The sequence below is a fragment of the Quercus suber genome, unplaced genomic scaffold (assembly GCF_002906115.3).
Source record: "Quercus suber isolate HL8 unplaced genomic scaffold, Cork oak 2.0 scaffold_163, whole genome shotgun sequence".
Lineage (NCBI taxonomy): Eukaryota > Viridiplantae > Streptophyta > Magnoliopsida > Fagales > Fagaceae > Quercus > Quercus suber.
This window is the reverse complement of record NW_027069624.1, coordinates 808,291-824,241: the sequence shown is the minus strand read 5'-3', so window position 1 is coordinate 824,241 and position 15,951 is coordinate 808,291. Positions and strand designations below refer to the sequence as shown.

Genomic DNA, 15,951 nt, shown 5'->3' with positions numbered 1-15,951 from the left:
GAATAGCACATGCTTGCATGGTGCTATAGCTAGTTTATTTATTTCTTTATACTTTTAGGTAAGTTTCTTTTTATGTTTCGCATTATAATTCTACTTTTTTTATGTTTCACTTTATACTCCATCAATCTTGATATGTCATGTGATTAAAAAAAAAAATCATTATAAGTTTTAGTTATTTTATAAGAAAAGTCCAATTAATACAGAGAAAGTATGATTTATGGAGTATAAACTATCAAGTAGAACATAAAGAACATTCATAATTCTTATACCTTGCCTAGAACACTTTTTGCAAAACTATGGGCCTATCAAAATGCTAATCTAAAAAATAGACAAAACCCATAAATATTAAGCATCCAACCCAAGCCCAAAATCCATTGGTACAGCCCACAAATTTGCTAACCCAAGCCCATGAGGTCCAATGCAAATCCATCAAGAATTCCTAGCTATGATGATTGCTAAATAACTTTTGGATGCGGAGCCATACCATTAATCATGGATTTGGATGTAAAGTTATAATGAAATTCGTTACAATGAAATAAGTTACAAAAGCCTTCATGATTTATGTGACACCTAATATTGTACATAACAATATAAAATGAAAAATGTTTCCTTACAATTATCTCTTCATGATTTTTTTTTTTTTTTTTTTTTTGAGAAACACAATTGAGACTTATTATTAAGTGAAAGTTCAAATAGCGTTGAAAACACTATGAACGTTTAGACTCCTAAACAAGTAATTACCAATTCAAGCTTTATACGAAATAATGTATGTGCGGAAAATGATAACAAACTCATAACATAATTGATAAACAACCTAAACCATAAATAATCACAATCACAGTAGTAATTAAATGGTAAAGATAAAGGGAAGAGAGATGCAAACACAAGGACAACACACGATGTGTTATCAAAAAGGAAACCGAAGCCCTCGGCTTAAAACCTCTCTGCCGCCCTTCAAGCGATCAATAATCCACTAGAAAATATAATTGGGATATATGAACAGTAATAGACCCTCCAAGCCTAATATACCCAGGTACCTAAGCCCTCCAAGCTTCTTACTCTAACGAGGTTGCGCTAAACCCTTTTCTTCTCTAACTTACCAGATTCAGGTATAAACCATAGTATCAACCAATAACCATTGGTCCCTTCCAAACAGCTTCCCTTAGCACCAAAAGAACCTTCTTACAGACGTGGGTGTGGTGAAAAAAGGATTTGGTCAAGAACCTCTCAAAGATGTATCAATGGAGAGGAAGAGAGTAGAGGAATTTGAAGAGTCTCTTAGGTGAAGATTGTGGGTGAATCAGTCTTGTTTTTCTCTAGGGTTTCTCTCTCAAAATTCTCTCTGGAGGCTCTCTACATTTCATGGGTTTAAGGGGTATTTATATTAGAGTGAGATAGGAATGCGAAGAGTCAGGTTTTTCAAAACAGAGCTAGTTGGTTACTTGGCCTCGCAACTTGGCTGAGTCGCGAGTTCAAGCTGCGAGCTAACAGAACGGCCAGGTTGGACTTTTTGTCCTATAATGCTCCAGCTAGCGTGACTGTTCATCTTTTTGCATGCTTCACTCTTGTGCTGAATTTGGCAGCTTCCCAGTCGCGAGTCACCCGCGAGTCCTAGTCGCGAAGCCCTGCTTTCTTGCACTTTCTTGAGCATTTCTTCATACTCTCTCACTCACTACCTTCACATGAATCCCACCTAAATACATGGTTTCTAAGTGCTGAAATACAAACAAATTGGCACGGAATAAAACCAACAAGATGGTTGATTAAATTCAACCTTACAATCTCTCCTTTTGGCTATTCTGTGATAAAACCCTACAACAAACTCTAGACTTAACACGTGAATTGGGAACAGTTGGAAAACTCACTCACACCTAACTCTAGAATCTGTGAAGCTCTTGAACCATAAGACCAAAAAAATCTCCTGAAACACAATAACACAATAAGTTCATTGTATGTAGAAAACTTGTAATGCATATGGAGCAAGCACAATGCGATTAAGAAAAATGGAATAAAGTAATAAACCATGGCTTGACCAAACAAGCAAACACTGTAAGATAGTGACCATAATGCTCATTCACACTTGGAATGAATATCCGGACATTCAAGCTGATAAACACAAAGCAAATCACTTGAATGACCAACACTCAACCAATGCATAGTACATGAAGTATATGCATCTAGGAATAAAATCCTATAAGGGCACAAGAGTTAGAGTACTTAAAGAAAATGCATAACATTTAGCTAGAAGTACTAGGCAACAAAGCATAAAGGTTGCATAAGCATGGTACATTCCATAAAAACCTACAAATGCAAGGAAACAAACCCTAAAAGCTTACAAAAGCAACATGGGTACAAACACATAAAATAAACATTGAATAAACATCATAAAATTATATAAAAGTGAAACACAAATTTTCCAAAAGAGTTAAAACCATACTGGAGTATATAAAAACTAACAAACATATTATCTATAAACAAGACAAGTATATAAATATGTGTGAGCACACAACTCCCCCTTTCAATATGCACACTCCTTATTCTTGTGCTGCTCTCCCCCTAACTATATGCTACTCTCCCCCTTTTTGGCACGAATAGCTAAAGGCTTTCATCCAACTTCTGTTGAATAGCATCTAGTTGTGTCTTAATAGTTGTGAGACGCATTTAAGTTTGAATGTGAAAGAAGTGAAGAAGCTGTTCTAAATCGGATATCCAATGAAACACATATGCAATCAAGTGGCTTTGCTTGGCCGTTTGAAATCCAAGGGGAACAGATGAAATTCCAGTTGATTGGGCAAGTGTAACTGGAGCATGAATAGTTGGAGTTTCATAGGTGGATGGCTCACTCTTAGGTGTTCTAGAAGAATGACTCTTGCTTGCTTGAAGAGTCATTATAGATATTGGTCTAGAACGTGGTATAATCTTTCCATCAGTCGGAGAACGAACACCTTCATGAAGCAAAATCTTTATGATGAGACTCCAAAAAGAGATCACAGAGAAATTGTGAGCGCAGATATCAATCGGTGCACCAATAATGAGATCACAGAGAAATTGTGCTCTTCCAAGATTGATGAAGGTTGTGTTAGACAATGGGTATAGGTTGGAGAACATTATCAACTTTAGAGTCGTCAGTTCAGGTGAAAACTGTCCAGTTCCTATAAAGGTTTCCTTGCTGACAACTTCATGATCAGTTCCAAGAACTTGAAGAATGTCATGAGCCTTGAGTACTCTGTCATCATATGGAATGGTGTCCACACTTGCTGGTCTTGTGATGTGAAGAACCTTTGCAATGTAGTCTAGATTGATGGAGAATTCTGTTCCTCTTATCGAACATTTCAACTCTACTTCGGTGTATCTGCCATTGGAGTAGAATTCCTTAACCAATTCCTCAATTAGATCTTCAAAATTCCCAAACATATCAGCCCAATCTCTTGATTCAAAGATCTTACGGACAAATGTTGTCCCCAAGGTATCAAATTTGACTATTTGTTCCACAATGGGAGGAACCCTGTCAAAAGTTTCTGTGTAGGTCTTTGAGTCAAGAGGTGTCCTGAATCTCTCAATGGTAGAGTCTTTAGAAGACTGAGATGAAAAACCAGTCCTTTTAGCAATCGGGGTTGATTGATCATTGGTTACAATGTTTTTGCCTTTAGAGGAACGACGAATCATCTACAATAGAACAGACATACAACAAAGAACCAAATGCAATACCACAAAGTACAAACATTAGTTTGATTAGATTCAGATATAAGACAGTGAAACAAAGAGATTTCACTCAATCACAAAAACATGAACCAGGTCAACACCAAGAAATCATAAGCAACATAGACATATATAGTGAAATAGGCATTCGAATAAGATGATGACCAGTAAAAACTCAAAATCAAGAGGGCAATGAGCATCACAAAGACACAAATGACAAATATTGGGACAGATATGATATAAATGGAGCAACATATTCATGAAACAGAGCATAGAGCACATACTCCATATAGACAACAGTAAAATAATCAATTGACTATCAAAAACACTAACACTCAATCAAAGAACACTCAACAAAATAAAGCAAACCCTCATACAAACATGATATTACACAAAGCATAATGGCAGTAACACACTTACAGATTCAAGAAAAAAAAACACACTCAAAACATGAAAAATGAAGTGAGACAAAGAAAACCCATACCTTTTTCTTGAAGATTGGAGTAATAATGATGCAAAAATGGATGCTTTGAGAAGAGATACTCAGAGTGTTTGAGAGAGAGAAAGGGAAAGACAATGAACAGTCACAAAAATACGAAGGAAAATTGTAAAGATTTTGAAAAACTGTCTTTAAAATGCAAAACACGTGTTTTTTACGACTAGGTCAAGTCACCAGGTAAGCCGTGAAACACTTTGAAAATAAGATTCCCGAAAATTTTTTGAAGTGTTTCTCACGACTGGAAGGTCTACCCGCGAGACAATAGCCAGGAGAGCCGCAAAAATCTCTGTGTACCCCTCGTGACTAGACCTTTCACCTGCGAACAAGTCGCCACACTGAGTCGCGAAAATTATAAAAACTCAAGTTTTGAAAAATTTTCTAAGTATTTTTCGCGACTGAGACCTTGACTCACCAGTGAGTCGCGAAAAATCTCAGAGTGGACTCGTGATTGGGGCATGCGACTGGACCTACCCGCGACTGAGTCGCCAAAACAGGGCAACACTGTTTTTAAAATTTTTGACATTTTTGTAGAAACAAAATACTTTCCAAAAACAAACTAAAACACTCAAAAATATTTTTTTTGTTTGATCAACAAAGATTGAGCTTGTGAAAACACATTTAAACAAGTACAATCACACAAATGAATATGACATCCATTGGACATAGACTTGTATGTTGTGTGTGGGTATCAAAAATGAGATAGTCCTTAGTCTAATGTGAAGCTTCAATGATCAATTCAACCAAGGCATACACAACTAGCACTAGATAATGTGATCCATCTCAATTATAGAAGTATGCATATACGACCTCCCACATAAACTTGAGTACATTTCTTTAAAACTTTTCATTTGGCTCCAAATACATCATATCATTTGGTCATTTTGAACCAATATATCTCGTTATGAGATCGATGCTTGAAATTTTTAATATTTCAATTTGATGAGATAGCCTTTGGCTTTTTGGGCATCATACATTTTATTTTGGTCACTTTCCCTTTTTCCTAGTTAAATACTAGTATGTGCGACAAACTTTTGTAGCTCAATATCTCTTTTCATTTAGAGATTTACATTTGGTGAGCTCTTTAAGCAAAAACAACAAAAATAAAGAGTGGGAAGATATATAGGCATGGGTCTATGCATGTCTTAAGATCAATAGAATCATTCACTATTCATTCATGACAAGATTGAAGATCTATTTACAACAGTCACATAGAGGTCAAGATTTCTCCCACACTGATATAAGTGCATATGAGGCAAGTTAAGCTCGTAGATGCACAAAGTCATTAGTACAAAGGTACAAAGCAAAACATGCTTTGAGACATGAACGGTTTTTAGAACCTTTAACCCAACCAAATTAACCTAGTTAATTAGCCAAGTGATTAACTTAGTCAAATTAAGCAAATCTAGGTTATCACAATCAAACAATCATATCAAGAATATAAAGCAGTGGAAAAGTAAATAACACAATGATATGATGACCCAGGAAACCACACAGTAAAAACCTGGGGAGGATTTGACCTAGCTATCCTCCAGGTAAACTTGAATCCACTATATGAAAGAATCGAAGTTCATACAAAAGGACTTACAAGCTCCCCGCTTGACTTCTTAATGCTACCAACTAGTAGAACTTACTGACACGACCACATGTAAGCTCCGAATCCACGGACTCCTTCTTTCTTGGGTTCTTCATCAGATACAAGCACCCACACTTGTTTTTCTTTAAACTTCAATGGCAGCAACTGAGTTGATCATCAAGGTGTAGATAACATCTTCTCCTTGAAAACCCTAAGTTTTGTGTAAAGAAAAGTTCCTCTAGATCTCACAAGAGATTTACACAAAACAGCAATATAAGCAACAAGAGTTGCACTTAAAAACGTGGCTAGGGTTTTCTTTATATACTAGGAGAACTAGATTTGAAACCATAATCCTTAATGGGCTTGGGCTAAGTTGGAAATTTTTCAGAAAAAACATTCTGCCCGAGATTCGGTCGATCGAGTCTAAGCTTCAATTGATCGAGCCAGGCCAAAAGTCACTAATACTTTTTGTGGCCACTCGATTCTAACTTTACATAAACGCACAACTTTGAGCAAGCCTAAATAAGACTAAACAACCTATTTTAATCATGGTTTGCCAACAATACAAATTAGAGTTCTAAATACATAAATTCTTAAAACTTTAGAATTTAACAAACTCCCATTTTGGCAATCCGTGACAAAACACAAATTAACAGCTCAAAGTTTACAAATAAAAGCCCTTTACAAACATAATGCACATAACAACAAATTCAACCTAACTACTATCCATCAGTTGCAAGTGTAGACAGCAGCTCAATTGAATCAACATGTATATTTCTTGAAACACTAAACAAAACGCATAAACACATGTGTGACAGAAAAATAGTAAATCAACAAATATGCAAACTAACTCTCCCCCTAAGTTAGATGTATAAAAAAATAATTTCAACTCCCCCTAAATAGGACATCCTTGTATTTTCCACACATGTTCCCACATTTCAAATAAATCTCCCCCTTTTTGTCATGTATGGATAAAGACAACTCATACAAAGAGTAAACAGTCAACATACACAACAAAGGATAAAAGAATCAAGGGAACACAAAAAAATACAACCATATAGAAAATAGAGACAACTCTCCCTATAAACAACAAAGGGTAAAAACAAGCTTCTCCCCTATAAAAATAGGAAACACAAAACAAGTGTTGGGAAAAATAGTTTTGGGAAAATTTTAGGAGGGGATGGGGGGGGGGGGGGGGGGGGGGGGGGGGAATAAAGACACACAAACCAAAGTTAAAAACTAAAGTGAGGATACACATGAAGAAAAATATTCACCCTTTCAATAAAATGCAAACATGGCACTATGTGACCCATAAGCAGTTGCATGAGTAGAGAAAATATTTGCACATTGATTATCCATCATATCTCTTAAGAAAAATATTTTCTACAGTTCACACATAAAAATAGCATATACTAACAAGTACATAACTCAAAAATTAATTAATCAATTTTTAAATCAAGTTGAGTACCCAATTTAGCAAAGTGTATGCATATGTGAAAACAATGAGAGATATGACTGCAAAACTGCAAGATGGATACAGAAAACAATGCAATGCATGTGAATCCTAAACATAAATGATGCATTAAAAAAATATGTCATGATGCATGCTCTAATGCAGTGAAACTAAGTTCAATACAAGTTTAAATTCACAAAATTGGCTTGAGCATAGAGTTTCTAACAAAAACCCAAAAAAAAATTGAAAACCACTTGAATGTTTTGAAATAAATTGACGAATTGATCATCACACTAGTTAGAGAACAGATAATAATGATAATTACATTAAAACAACAAGCCAATTTCATCAATTAAACCCAATTTGAACGAAATCCCCAGTACGGGTACATTCAAGCTCTAGAATATCCAATTTCTCAAACTTTAAACACATTTTGCATTAAGATTAAGGAAATTTTAATCTTGGATGGCCACAACAAGATCACACACAATAAAATGTACCAAATTTAGCAAAGAGTAACTTGTGTAGTGTGTGCAACTAGCAAAAGTTTAAAATACATGTGAGGTGATATGTGAATAGCAATTAATAACAAAGTCTACAAAATTCATCACATAGAATTTAAAAGAGTATCACCTAAAGAGTTACATCATATAATTTTCACATCTCCTAGAACATAAACTTGCAATCATGTAAATTTCTTAAATTTTGCCTCATAATGTACACACAGATTTTAGTTATGTGATTTGGCATCAAGCCTAATAGTACACACCAATTTTAAGCATTAAGGAATATAAACTGAGGCTACACCTTATGTTCTTTTTGTGCATGTGCTACACTTTCTCGAGCACAGAATCTTATGATATGCACTAAGGTGTTCATGATTGGCTAGTGAATAGTGGTGAGATGGTTATTTATGCCTTTCTCAAAAGGATCAAGTTCGATTGTCAAATAACATGTGACTTCAAGATTAAGACAAAATGATCAAAAACTATAAATATCTTTTCCACACAACATGCACTATAAAACTTCACCTAGTAAAATGCAATAAATAAGCTCATCTAAGCTAAACAAGGTACATAAACATGTTATGTAAAGATAAGGTGGCCAACCTTGATTCCAAATCCATGATATGTAATACAAAACACAAAAATATTTTAGGTTTAAAAAAAATTTATGACCAAAAACAAAAGACACACATTGTGCAAAATGAACAATGCAAAACTATGCATGATAGTACTAAACTAAGCTATAGAAGGTACACAAACAAGAAATATCAATTTCTTAATTAACCCATGAGTACATGTACAAACTAGTACATACTCATACAAAATCATAAATAGCTTAGTACTTACATAACACACACTATTCAAGTTTCTCCACAATGTCAAGCATGTTCTAAATCAAGAGAAAGATATCATAATTCATTTAATCCTCAAGAAAAATAAAACAAGACAAAAAATAAAATATTTTTGTCTTTTTGAAAATTTTCAATGTTTTTGGATTTTTTTTTAATAAAAAACAACCTAAAAAAAACACGACCAAAAACAAAAGCAAAACATGCCCACAATTAATTGAAAGAATTAGATCAAGGACAAGTTAGCAACACTTACCTTGGAGAATCTTTTCTCACCCATCTGACACGAGTCTTCGGCTTTGTAGGTGAAAATCCATATGAAGCAAAGTGTATTTGAGAGATTACATCAATCTTCTGAGAAAGACTGAAATCCTGCAAATTCCTTTCAAAAGCCAACAAGCTTAAACTTTTCAAAAGCATATGAAACAATTTATTTAGACTTATGGTAGAAGAAATATCATCACATATCCTAGATTGACATACAAAATGTTTAAATTTCAATTTATGACAATTAGAACGAATGTGACCATGGACACCACAAAAGTGGCAGACAGGAACAAATTTAAGAACATCAGTATTCCTAGTGAAGTTTTCGGTCACAGGCTTTAGTTCTTGCCTCAACAAAGAACAATTTGGTCTAATATGACCAACAACACCACAAAGGTGACAAGTAGGCTCAAAAACAGATTTATTGTGCTCTCTAACAGTAGGTTTAGACACAAGTTTAGAAACTTCAGCATCTACATCAGAACTTTTACCTTTGTCTAACCTAGCAAAATAAGCATTTTCTTTATTATTCCTCTTGAAAGGAGGGATATAAACTTTCTCAGTTTTAGGTTTAAGAGAAATAGAAACATTTCTGTTATCAACAGCAGGTTTGGTACTAGTCAAATTTTCAATTTTAGTTTTAGATTCAACTAACTCTTATTTCAAGCTTTTTCATCTTCTCATCTTGAGAGGAAATTTGATTTCTCAAGAATTCATTCTTTTTATTAGATTCATCCAATCTCACAATCAATTCCTCTTTTTCAAGATTAGCCAATTTTAACTCTTTTTTAAATTTCTTAGAAATTTTCAAAGATTTAGATAATTTCTTACGAAGAGTTTCACAGACATCAATAAAATCAACAGAAACAACAATGTCCTTTTTATTCAAATCATCACAAACATGAGCAGAAAGACACTTCAAATTATCCATGACAATAGGAATCAAAGATCAACTCTTATATCAAAAGATCTAAAACAAACAAAGAGCTACCTGCTCTGATACCACTTGAACGGTTTTTAGACCCCTTAACCCAACCAGATTAGCCTAGTTAATTAGCCAAGTGATTAACTTAGTCAAATTAAGCAAATCTAGGTTATCACAATCAAACAATCATATCAAGAATATAAAGCAGTGAAAAAGTAAATAACACAATGATAAAATGACCCAGGAAACCACACGGTAAAAACCTGGGGAAGATTTGACCTAGCTATCCTCAAGGTAAACTTGAATCCACTATAAGAAAGAATAGAAGTTCATACAAAAGGACTTACAAGCTCCTCGCTTGACTTCCTAATGTTATCCACTAGTAGAACTTACTGACACGACTACGTACAAGCTCCGAATCCATGGACTCCTTCTTTCTTGGATTCTCCACCAGATACAAGCACCTACGCTTATTTTTCTTTAAGTTTCAATGGCAGCAACTAAGTTGATCATCAAGGTGTAGATAACATCTTCTTCTTGAAAACCCTAAACTTTGTGTAAACGAAAGCTCCTCTAGATCTCACAAGAGATTTACACAAAATAGCAATATAAGCAACAAGAGCTGCACTCAAAAACGTGGCTAGGGTTTTCTTTATATACTAGGAGAACTAGATCTGGAACCCTAATTCTTAATGGGCTTGGGCTGAGTTGGAAATTCTGTAGAAAAAACATTCTGCCCGAGATTCGATCGATCGAGTCTAAGCTTCAATCGATCGAGCCAAGCCGAAAGTCACCAATACTTTTTGCAGCCACTCGATTCCAACTTTACATAAATGCACAACTTTGAGCAAGCCTAAACAAGACTAAACAACCTGTTTTGATCATGGTTTGCTAAAAATACAAATTAGAGTTCTAAATACATAAATTTCTAAAACTTTAGAACCTAATAAGATAAAACTCAACAAAGTCGATCAAACTTTTTGGATTTGTTACTTTTTATGTGTTTTTGGATTTTTGACATAAAAGTAAGAAAAGATTGATCAAAAACAATGTAAAACATTTTTAAAACGAAACAAATAAAAAAACAATTATTCAACACTCAGAAGCAAAAAGCATACAACCAAACATAATCACAAAGCATAGGAAGAAATGATGCATGGACATGTTATGATGCTTATGCATGAGTACCCTTCGTCACCCACACGTCACGTGCATTTGGGGTGATATCCTTGACGGATTGGGTACGAAAGTTAGGACTGTCAAAACTTCTTGTGAAGCTTTCTAAGCAACTTGTAAAGGCACCGATCATCTTCATCATGTCCATCATTCCGGGATCATGGTTTTGACTTCTTGGTTGCTCACCACCCCAAGACCTCTTGTCATTTCTTCTTCCTCTTGATCAAGGAACGCTTGCATTGTTTAACGCTCTTAACTTATGATAGTTGGGTCTGGTATGTCCTTACAATCCGCAATAGTGACAAATATGATTCGTTCTAGGACCCCGTTGTAATCTTGAAAGTGATCTTCCTTTAGCTTCATGTCTGGCTTTTGATGGATTACGGACTGTATTAAACACTTGTTGATTAGCCACATTTTTCTTCTTTTCAGTCTTAACTTTATCAGGAATAGACTCTTCTACAATTGGCTCTTTGGCCTTCACAAACCTCACTTCTTTGGTGACATTGGTTGATGAGCTACTCCCTCCGGTATATCCCACTCCGGACTTGTCTGAGATTGATTTTTGATGAGCAAGCATTTCATTGAGTTTCTTGGAGGAGACATGGTCTACCTTAGCATTTGCCTGAAGCATTTCATGCTCAAGGAATCGAATTTTTGAGTAAGCTTCTAACAGCTCTCCATTCATTTTCTCCACTTCACATTTAGTCTCCTTGTATTGCACTAGAAGAATTCTGTAGTCTTACTCGACCCTCTTCATCTTTTTAATGGCTACGTTAGCCACCTTAGCATATTCACCGCTCTTCTCAAGGAGTGAATTGTAAGTCTCTTGCAGTCCCACTGCTTCTCCTACTTCCTCATCTTTAAATTCCTCAACTATTCCAATAGACTCCAAATCAGAGTGCTCACCAAGCTCCTTCATAAGTGTACCCAAATTATTTGAGGATTCCACATGTGCAATGGTCATAAATGCGGAGTAGTTTTTTTCTCCGTCACAGCTCTCCTCAGAGTCAGAATTTGATGAATCTAAGTCACTTAAAGTAGTGGTATAGACCTTCCCTTTTGATTTCAAACAATTTGGACATTCTTTCTTGAAATATCCGAGTCTGTTGCATTCAAAGCACGTGATTCCCTGTGAAGATTGGGATTCTCTACTATCTTTCCTTCGGAATTCCCTTTTCTCCTTTCCGAAATTCTGAAATTTCGCTTTGTCACTAGATTTCCCATTGTTCTTAAGTTTTAAGAACTTCCGGAAGTGTTTCACAAGGTACGCCACATCTTTATCTACAACATCTTCTTCTGAAGAATCATGAGATACTACCCTCTCATCAATTGTCTTAAGAGCGAGAGATTTGCTCTTCTTCTGCGTAGGCAATGACAATTCATATGTCTGCAAAGAACCAACCAGTTCTTGAACTTTAATGTTGTCAAGATCTTTGCTCTCTTCAATAGCTGTTACTTTAGCACGAAAGCTTTCCGGCAGTGACCGAAGGATCTTCCTTACAATTTTAGAATCCTCCATCTTTTCTCCCAAATTAAATTTGCCGACGATCACCTCGTTCAACTTACTATAAAAAGAGTCAAAGGACTCATCCCCGCTCATCTTGAGCTCCTTAAAGTGAGTGGTCAACATCTGTACTTTGGTGTCTTTCACTTTCTTTGTTCCTTCATAAGTAGTCTCCAGAATCTCCCATGCTTCCTTAGTAATAGTGATATGTGAAATCCTATGAAATTTTTCTAGAGAGACACCACAAAAAATAGCATTCAAGGCTTTACTATTAGCATTAGCCACCGCAAGAGCTGCCTTATCCCAAGTGGATTTGACAGCCTCCGGCTTAGTCCAACCACTTCAACTACATCCCACACAGCATCATCAATAGAACATAAACATGCCCTCATTTGGACTTTTCAAAAGCATAATTATTACCATAAAAAATGGTGGCACATTTAGAGATTGAGACCTATCCATCTCAATGTAGGGTTAAGGATCGCACTATGGTGTTTAAATCACAACAAGTGCACCCGCTCTAATACCAATTGAAAGTTCAAATAGTGTTGAAAACACTATGAACATTTAGACCCCAAAACAACTAATTACCAATTCAAGTTTTATATCAAACAATGTATGTGTGAAAAATGAAAACAAGCTTATAACAGAATTGATAAACAATCTAAACCATAAATAATCACAATCACAGCAGTAATTAAATGTTAAAGATAAAGGGAAGAGAGATGCAAACACAAGGACAACACACAATGTGTTATCGAAGAGGAAACCGAAGCCCTCAGTATAAAACTTCTCTGCCGCCCTCCAAGCGGTTAATAATCCACTAGAAAATATAGTTGAGATACATGAACAGCAATAGACCCTCAAAACCTAATCTACCTAAATACCTAAGCCCTCCAAGCTTCTTACTCTAACAAGGTTGTGCCGAACCTTTTTCTTCTCTAGCTTACTAGATTCCACTATAAACCATAACATCAACCAATAACCATTGATCCCTTCCAAACTGCTTCCCTTAGCATCAAAAAACCTTCTCACATACATGGGTGTGGTAAGAAAAGGATTTAGTCAAGAACCTCTCAAGGATGTATTAATAGAGAGGAAGAGAGTACAGGAATTTGAAGAGTCTCTTAGGTGAAGATTGTGGGTGAATTAATCTTGTTTTTCTCTAGGGTTTCTCTCTCAAAATTCTCTCTGGAAGCTCTCTACATTTCGTGGGTTTAAGGAGTATTTATACTAAGGTGAGATAGGAATGCAAAAAGTTAGGTTTTTCAAAACAGAGCTTGTTGGCGATTTGACCTCGCAACTTGGTTGAGTCACGAGTTCAAGTCGCGAGCTAACAGAACGGCCAGGCTGGACTTTTTGTCCTGTAGTGCTCCAGCTGGCGCGACTATTCATCTTCTCGCACGCTTCACTCGTGTGCTGAATTTGGCGGCTTGCCAGTCATAAGTCCCAGCAGCGAAACCCTACTTTCTTGCACTTTCTTGAGCATTTCTTCATACTCTCTCACTCACTACCCTTACATGAATCCCACATAAATACAGGGTTTCTAAGTGCTGAAATACAATCAAATTGGCACGGAATAAAGCTAACAAAATAGTTGATTAAATTCAACCTTACATTAAGGAAGGCTGTTCAAATTAGCCAAGAATACAAATGTAAGGTCTGGTGATATTTCTTCCATCCAAACAGACATTAGAGGAGGAGTGGATGCACACCTAGCTAAAGAATGCGCTAGCCTATTATAGTGTCTCCGTACAAAAGATAATCTAAACTTTGAGAAGTGGGAAATAATGAAAAGAATATTTGATGCAAGGTGTCCGTAGTGGGCTAATTTGCTGCCACCGTTCATCAAGGACTTGATAAAGATTTCTGAGTCGCCTTCAAGTATTACGTCATCGAAACCAAGCTCCAGTGCAAGTTCCAAAGCACTCCTTGCTGCCAAAGCTTCGACCTCAATAACCCAGTGTCATCATCGGCAAATATTGCTCCATCAAAGTTGATGTTGAAGCCGTGTGTCTCAGGGGCTGTCCACTTTGTTGCTTGACGTTGTTGAGGGTTCGGAGATATCAAGTTGCTGGTTGGGGACTCGATTAGGCATTCTCGGGCAAAATCCATCAACTTGTTAAAGGGGTAGTGCAAGCTTGCCTAGACGGATGTTGTTACAGTGCCGGCTCAATGGGTGAGCCAAATAGGCAACCGCCTAAGGCCCCAATAAAAAAAGGCCTTTAAATTTTTACCAATAGAGATATTCATGTATCAATAAAAGTATTAATTAAGCTCTTAAATATTTACCAATAAATAAAAAGTAGTTGTTTTTTATCAAAGAAAAACCAGTTAAAGCAAAATATTTTTATTGAGGATCAATCATTTAATCTCTTACACATAAATGTTAGAAAAAACTCATTAATCTTACACTAGTAAATAAATTTATACTCACATTCTATTAGAAATATCAAATATATAACTTTATCACAATTTTCAATCATAAATTTTTAGCATTTGGTTACTTCATTTAATAAATAGTGTTTATTTTAGTTGTATAGTTATTGAATAATGCGATGGGTTCGTTTTAATTTGTAATTTTTTTCTAAAAAAATAGATTTTAAATGAATAAAAAAACCAAAAGTTAATAAATATTCTATTAATATTCAAAGTATAAAAATAAATCTCACTTAAAATTATCGCCTTAGGCCCACAATACCTTGAGCCGGCCTTGTGTTGTTTCACTTGTTCCACAGTGACCAGATGACAGCAGCAAACAAGATCGGCTCCCTGTTCCCTGCAAAAATGAAATCAAATATGTCAATGAAAGAGGTGCACGCCATAAGCCACCTACTTTGCAATAATTTTTATTATAAGTGATGACATGTGCGATTATAATTGGTAGATCATCACTTTATGACCAACTACCATTTTACATCCATTTATAGTCGTACGTCAAAAAAGAATAATGGAAATGCAGGTATAGAACTAAATTGTAAATGAAATGCGAAGACTTGTGTTAAAATGTATAGCAAGCATTACTCACTGAAAAATAAGTAAAAAACTTAAATGGGAAACAGAACATTAGGAATCCCATTTCAATTTTTTCCTCAAATTTTTTTTTTAAAAAAAATTGTACAAAGCATTATTAAATATAACCCGTTACAAAGCATTATATGTTTCTAGCAGGTTCAATTACAGACATGCAATTTTGCAAATCAAATACACCTTTTCTTTTAGGAACATCAAAAGAAGCAGATCATATATTTATGAAACAGGTTGTAAACAAATGAGGTGGAATTTTTTGAATTAGGAGATGAATAATGACGTTAATAACAACTACTTTACATCATGCACAGATCACCTAAAAACAAAAAGAAGATATTTTTAAATGTGTGTGCAACATCGAGAAAAGATGAATTTGGATAGAACTCAATCTTCTTTTGGTTTACTAACTTAATTAATGGTCTACAAACAAAGCAAATTATTCATAACAGAAGCAATTAAGGCAACCTC

The 15,951-nt window shown here is 35.3% G+C and overlaps 1 protein-coding gene across 1 annotated transcript; it reads right to left on the bottom strand.

The window, feature by feature from the left end:
• Window positions 1-11,688: 11,688 nt before the first annotated feature.
• Window positions 11,689-15,377, bottom strand: LOC136069340 (uncharacterized). Its single transcript, XM_065777767.1, has 3 exons — window positions 15,364-15,377; window positions 15,155-15,232; window positions 11,689-12,793 (listed from the first exon to the last, which is right to left on the bottom strand). The coding sequence occupies exons 1-3, from the start codon at window positions 15,375-15,377 to the stop codon at window positions 11,689-11,691; spliced, it is 1,197 nt and encodes a 398-aa protein (XP_065633839.1).
• Between the last annotated feature and the right edge of the window lie 574 nt (window positions 15,378-15,951).

Excerpts from the sequence above, each read along its gene's own strand:
- LOC136069340 (XM_065777767.1), bottom strand. Across the intron at positions 12,794-15,154 it reads CAACACAAGGCCGGCTCAAG|TGGTTGGACTAAGCCGGAGG; the intron begins GTATTGTGGGCC and ends ATGTAGTTGAAG.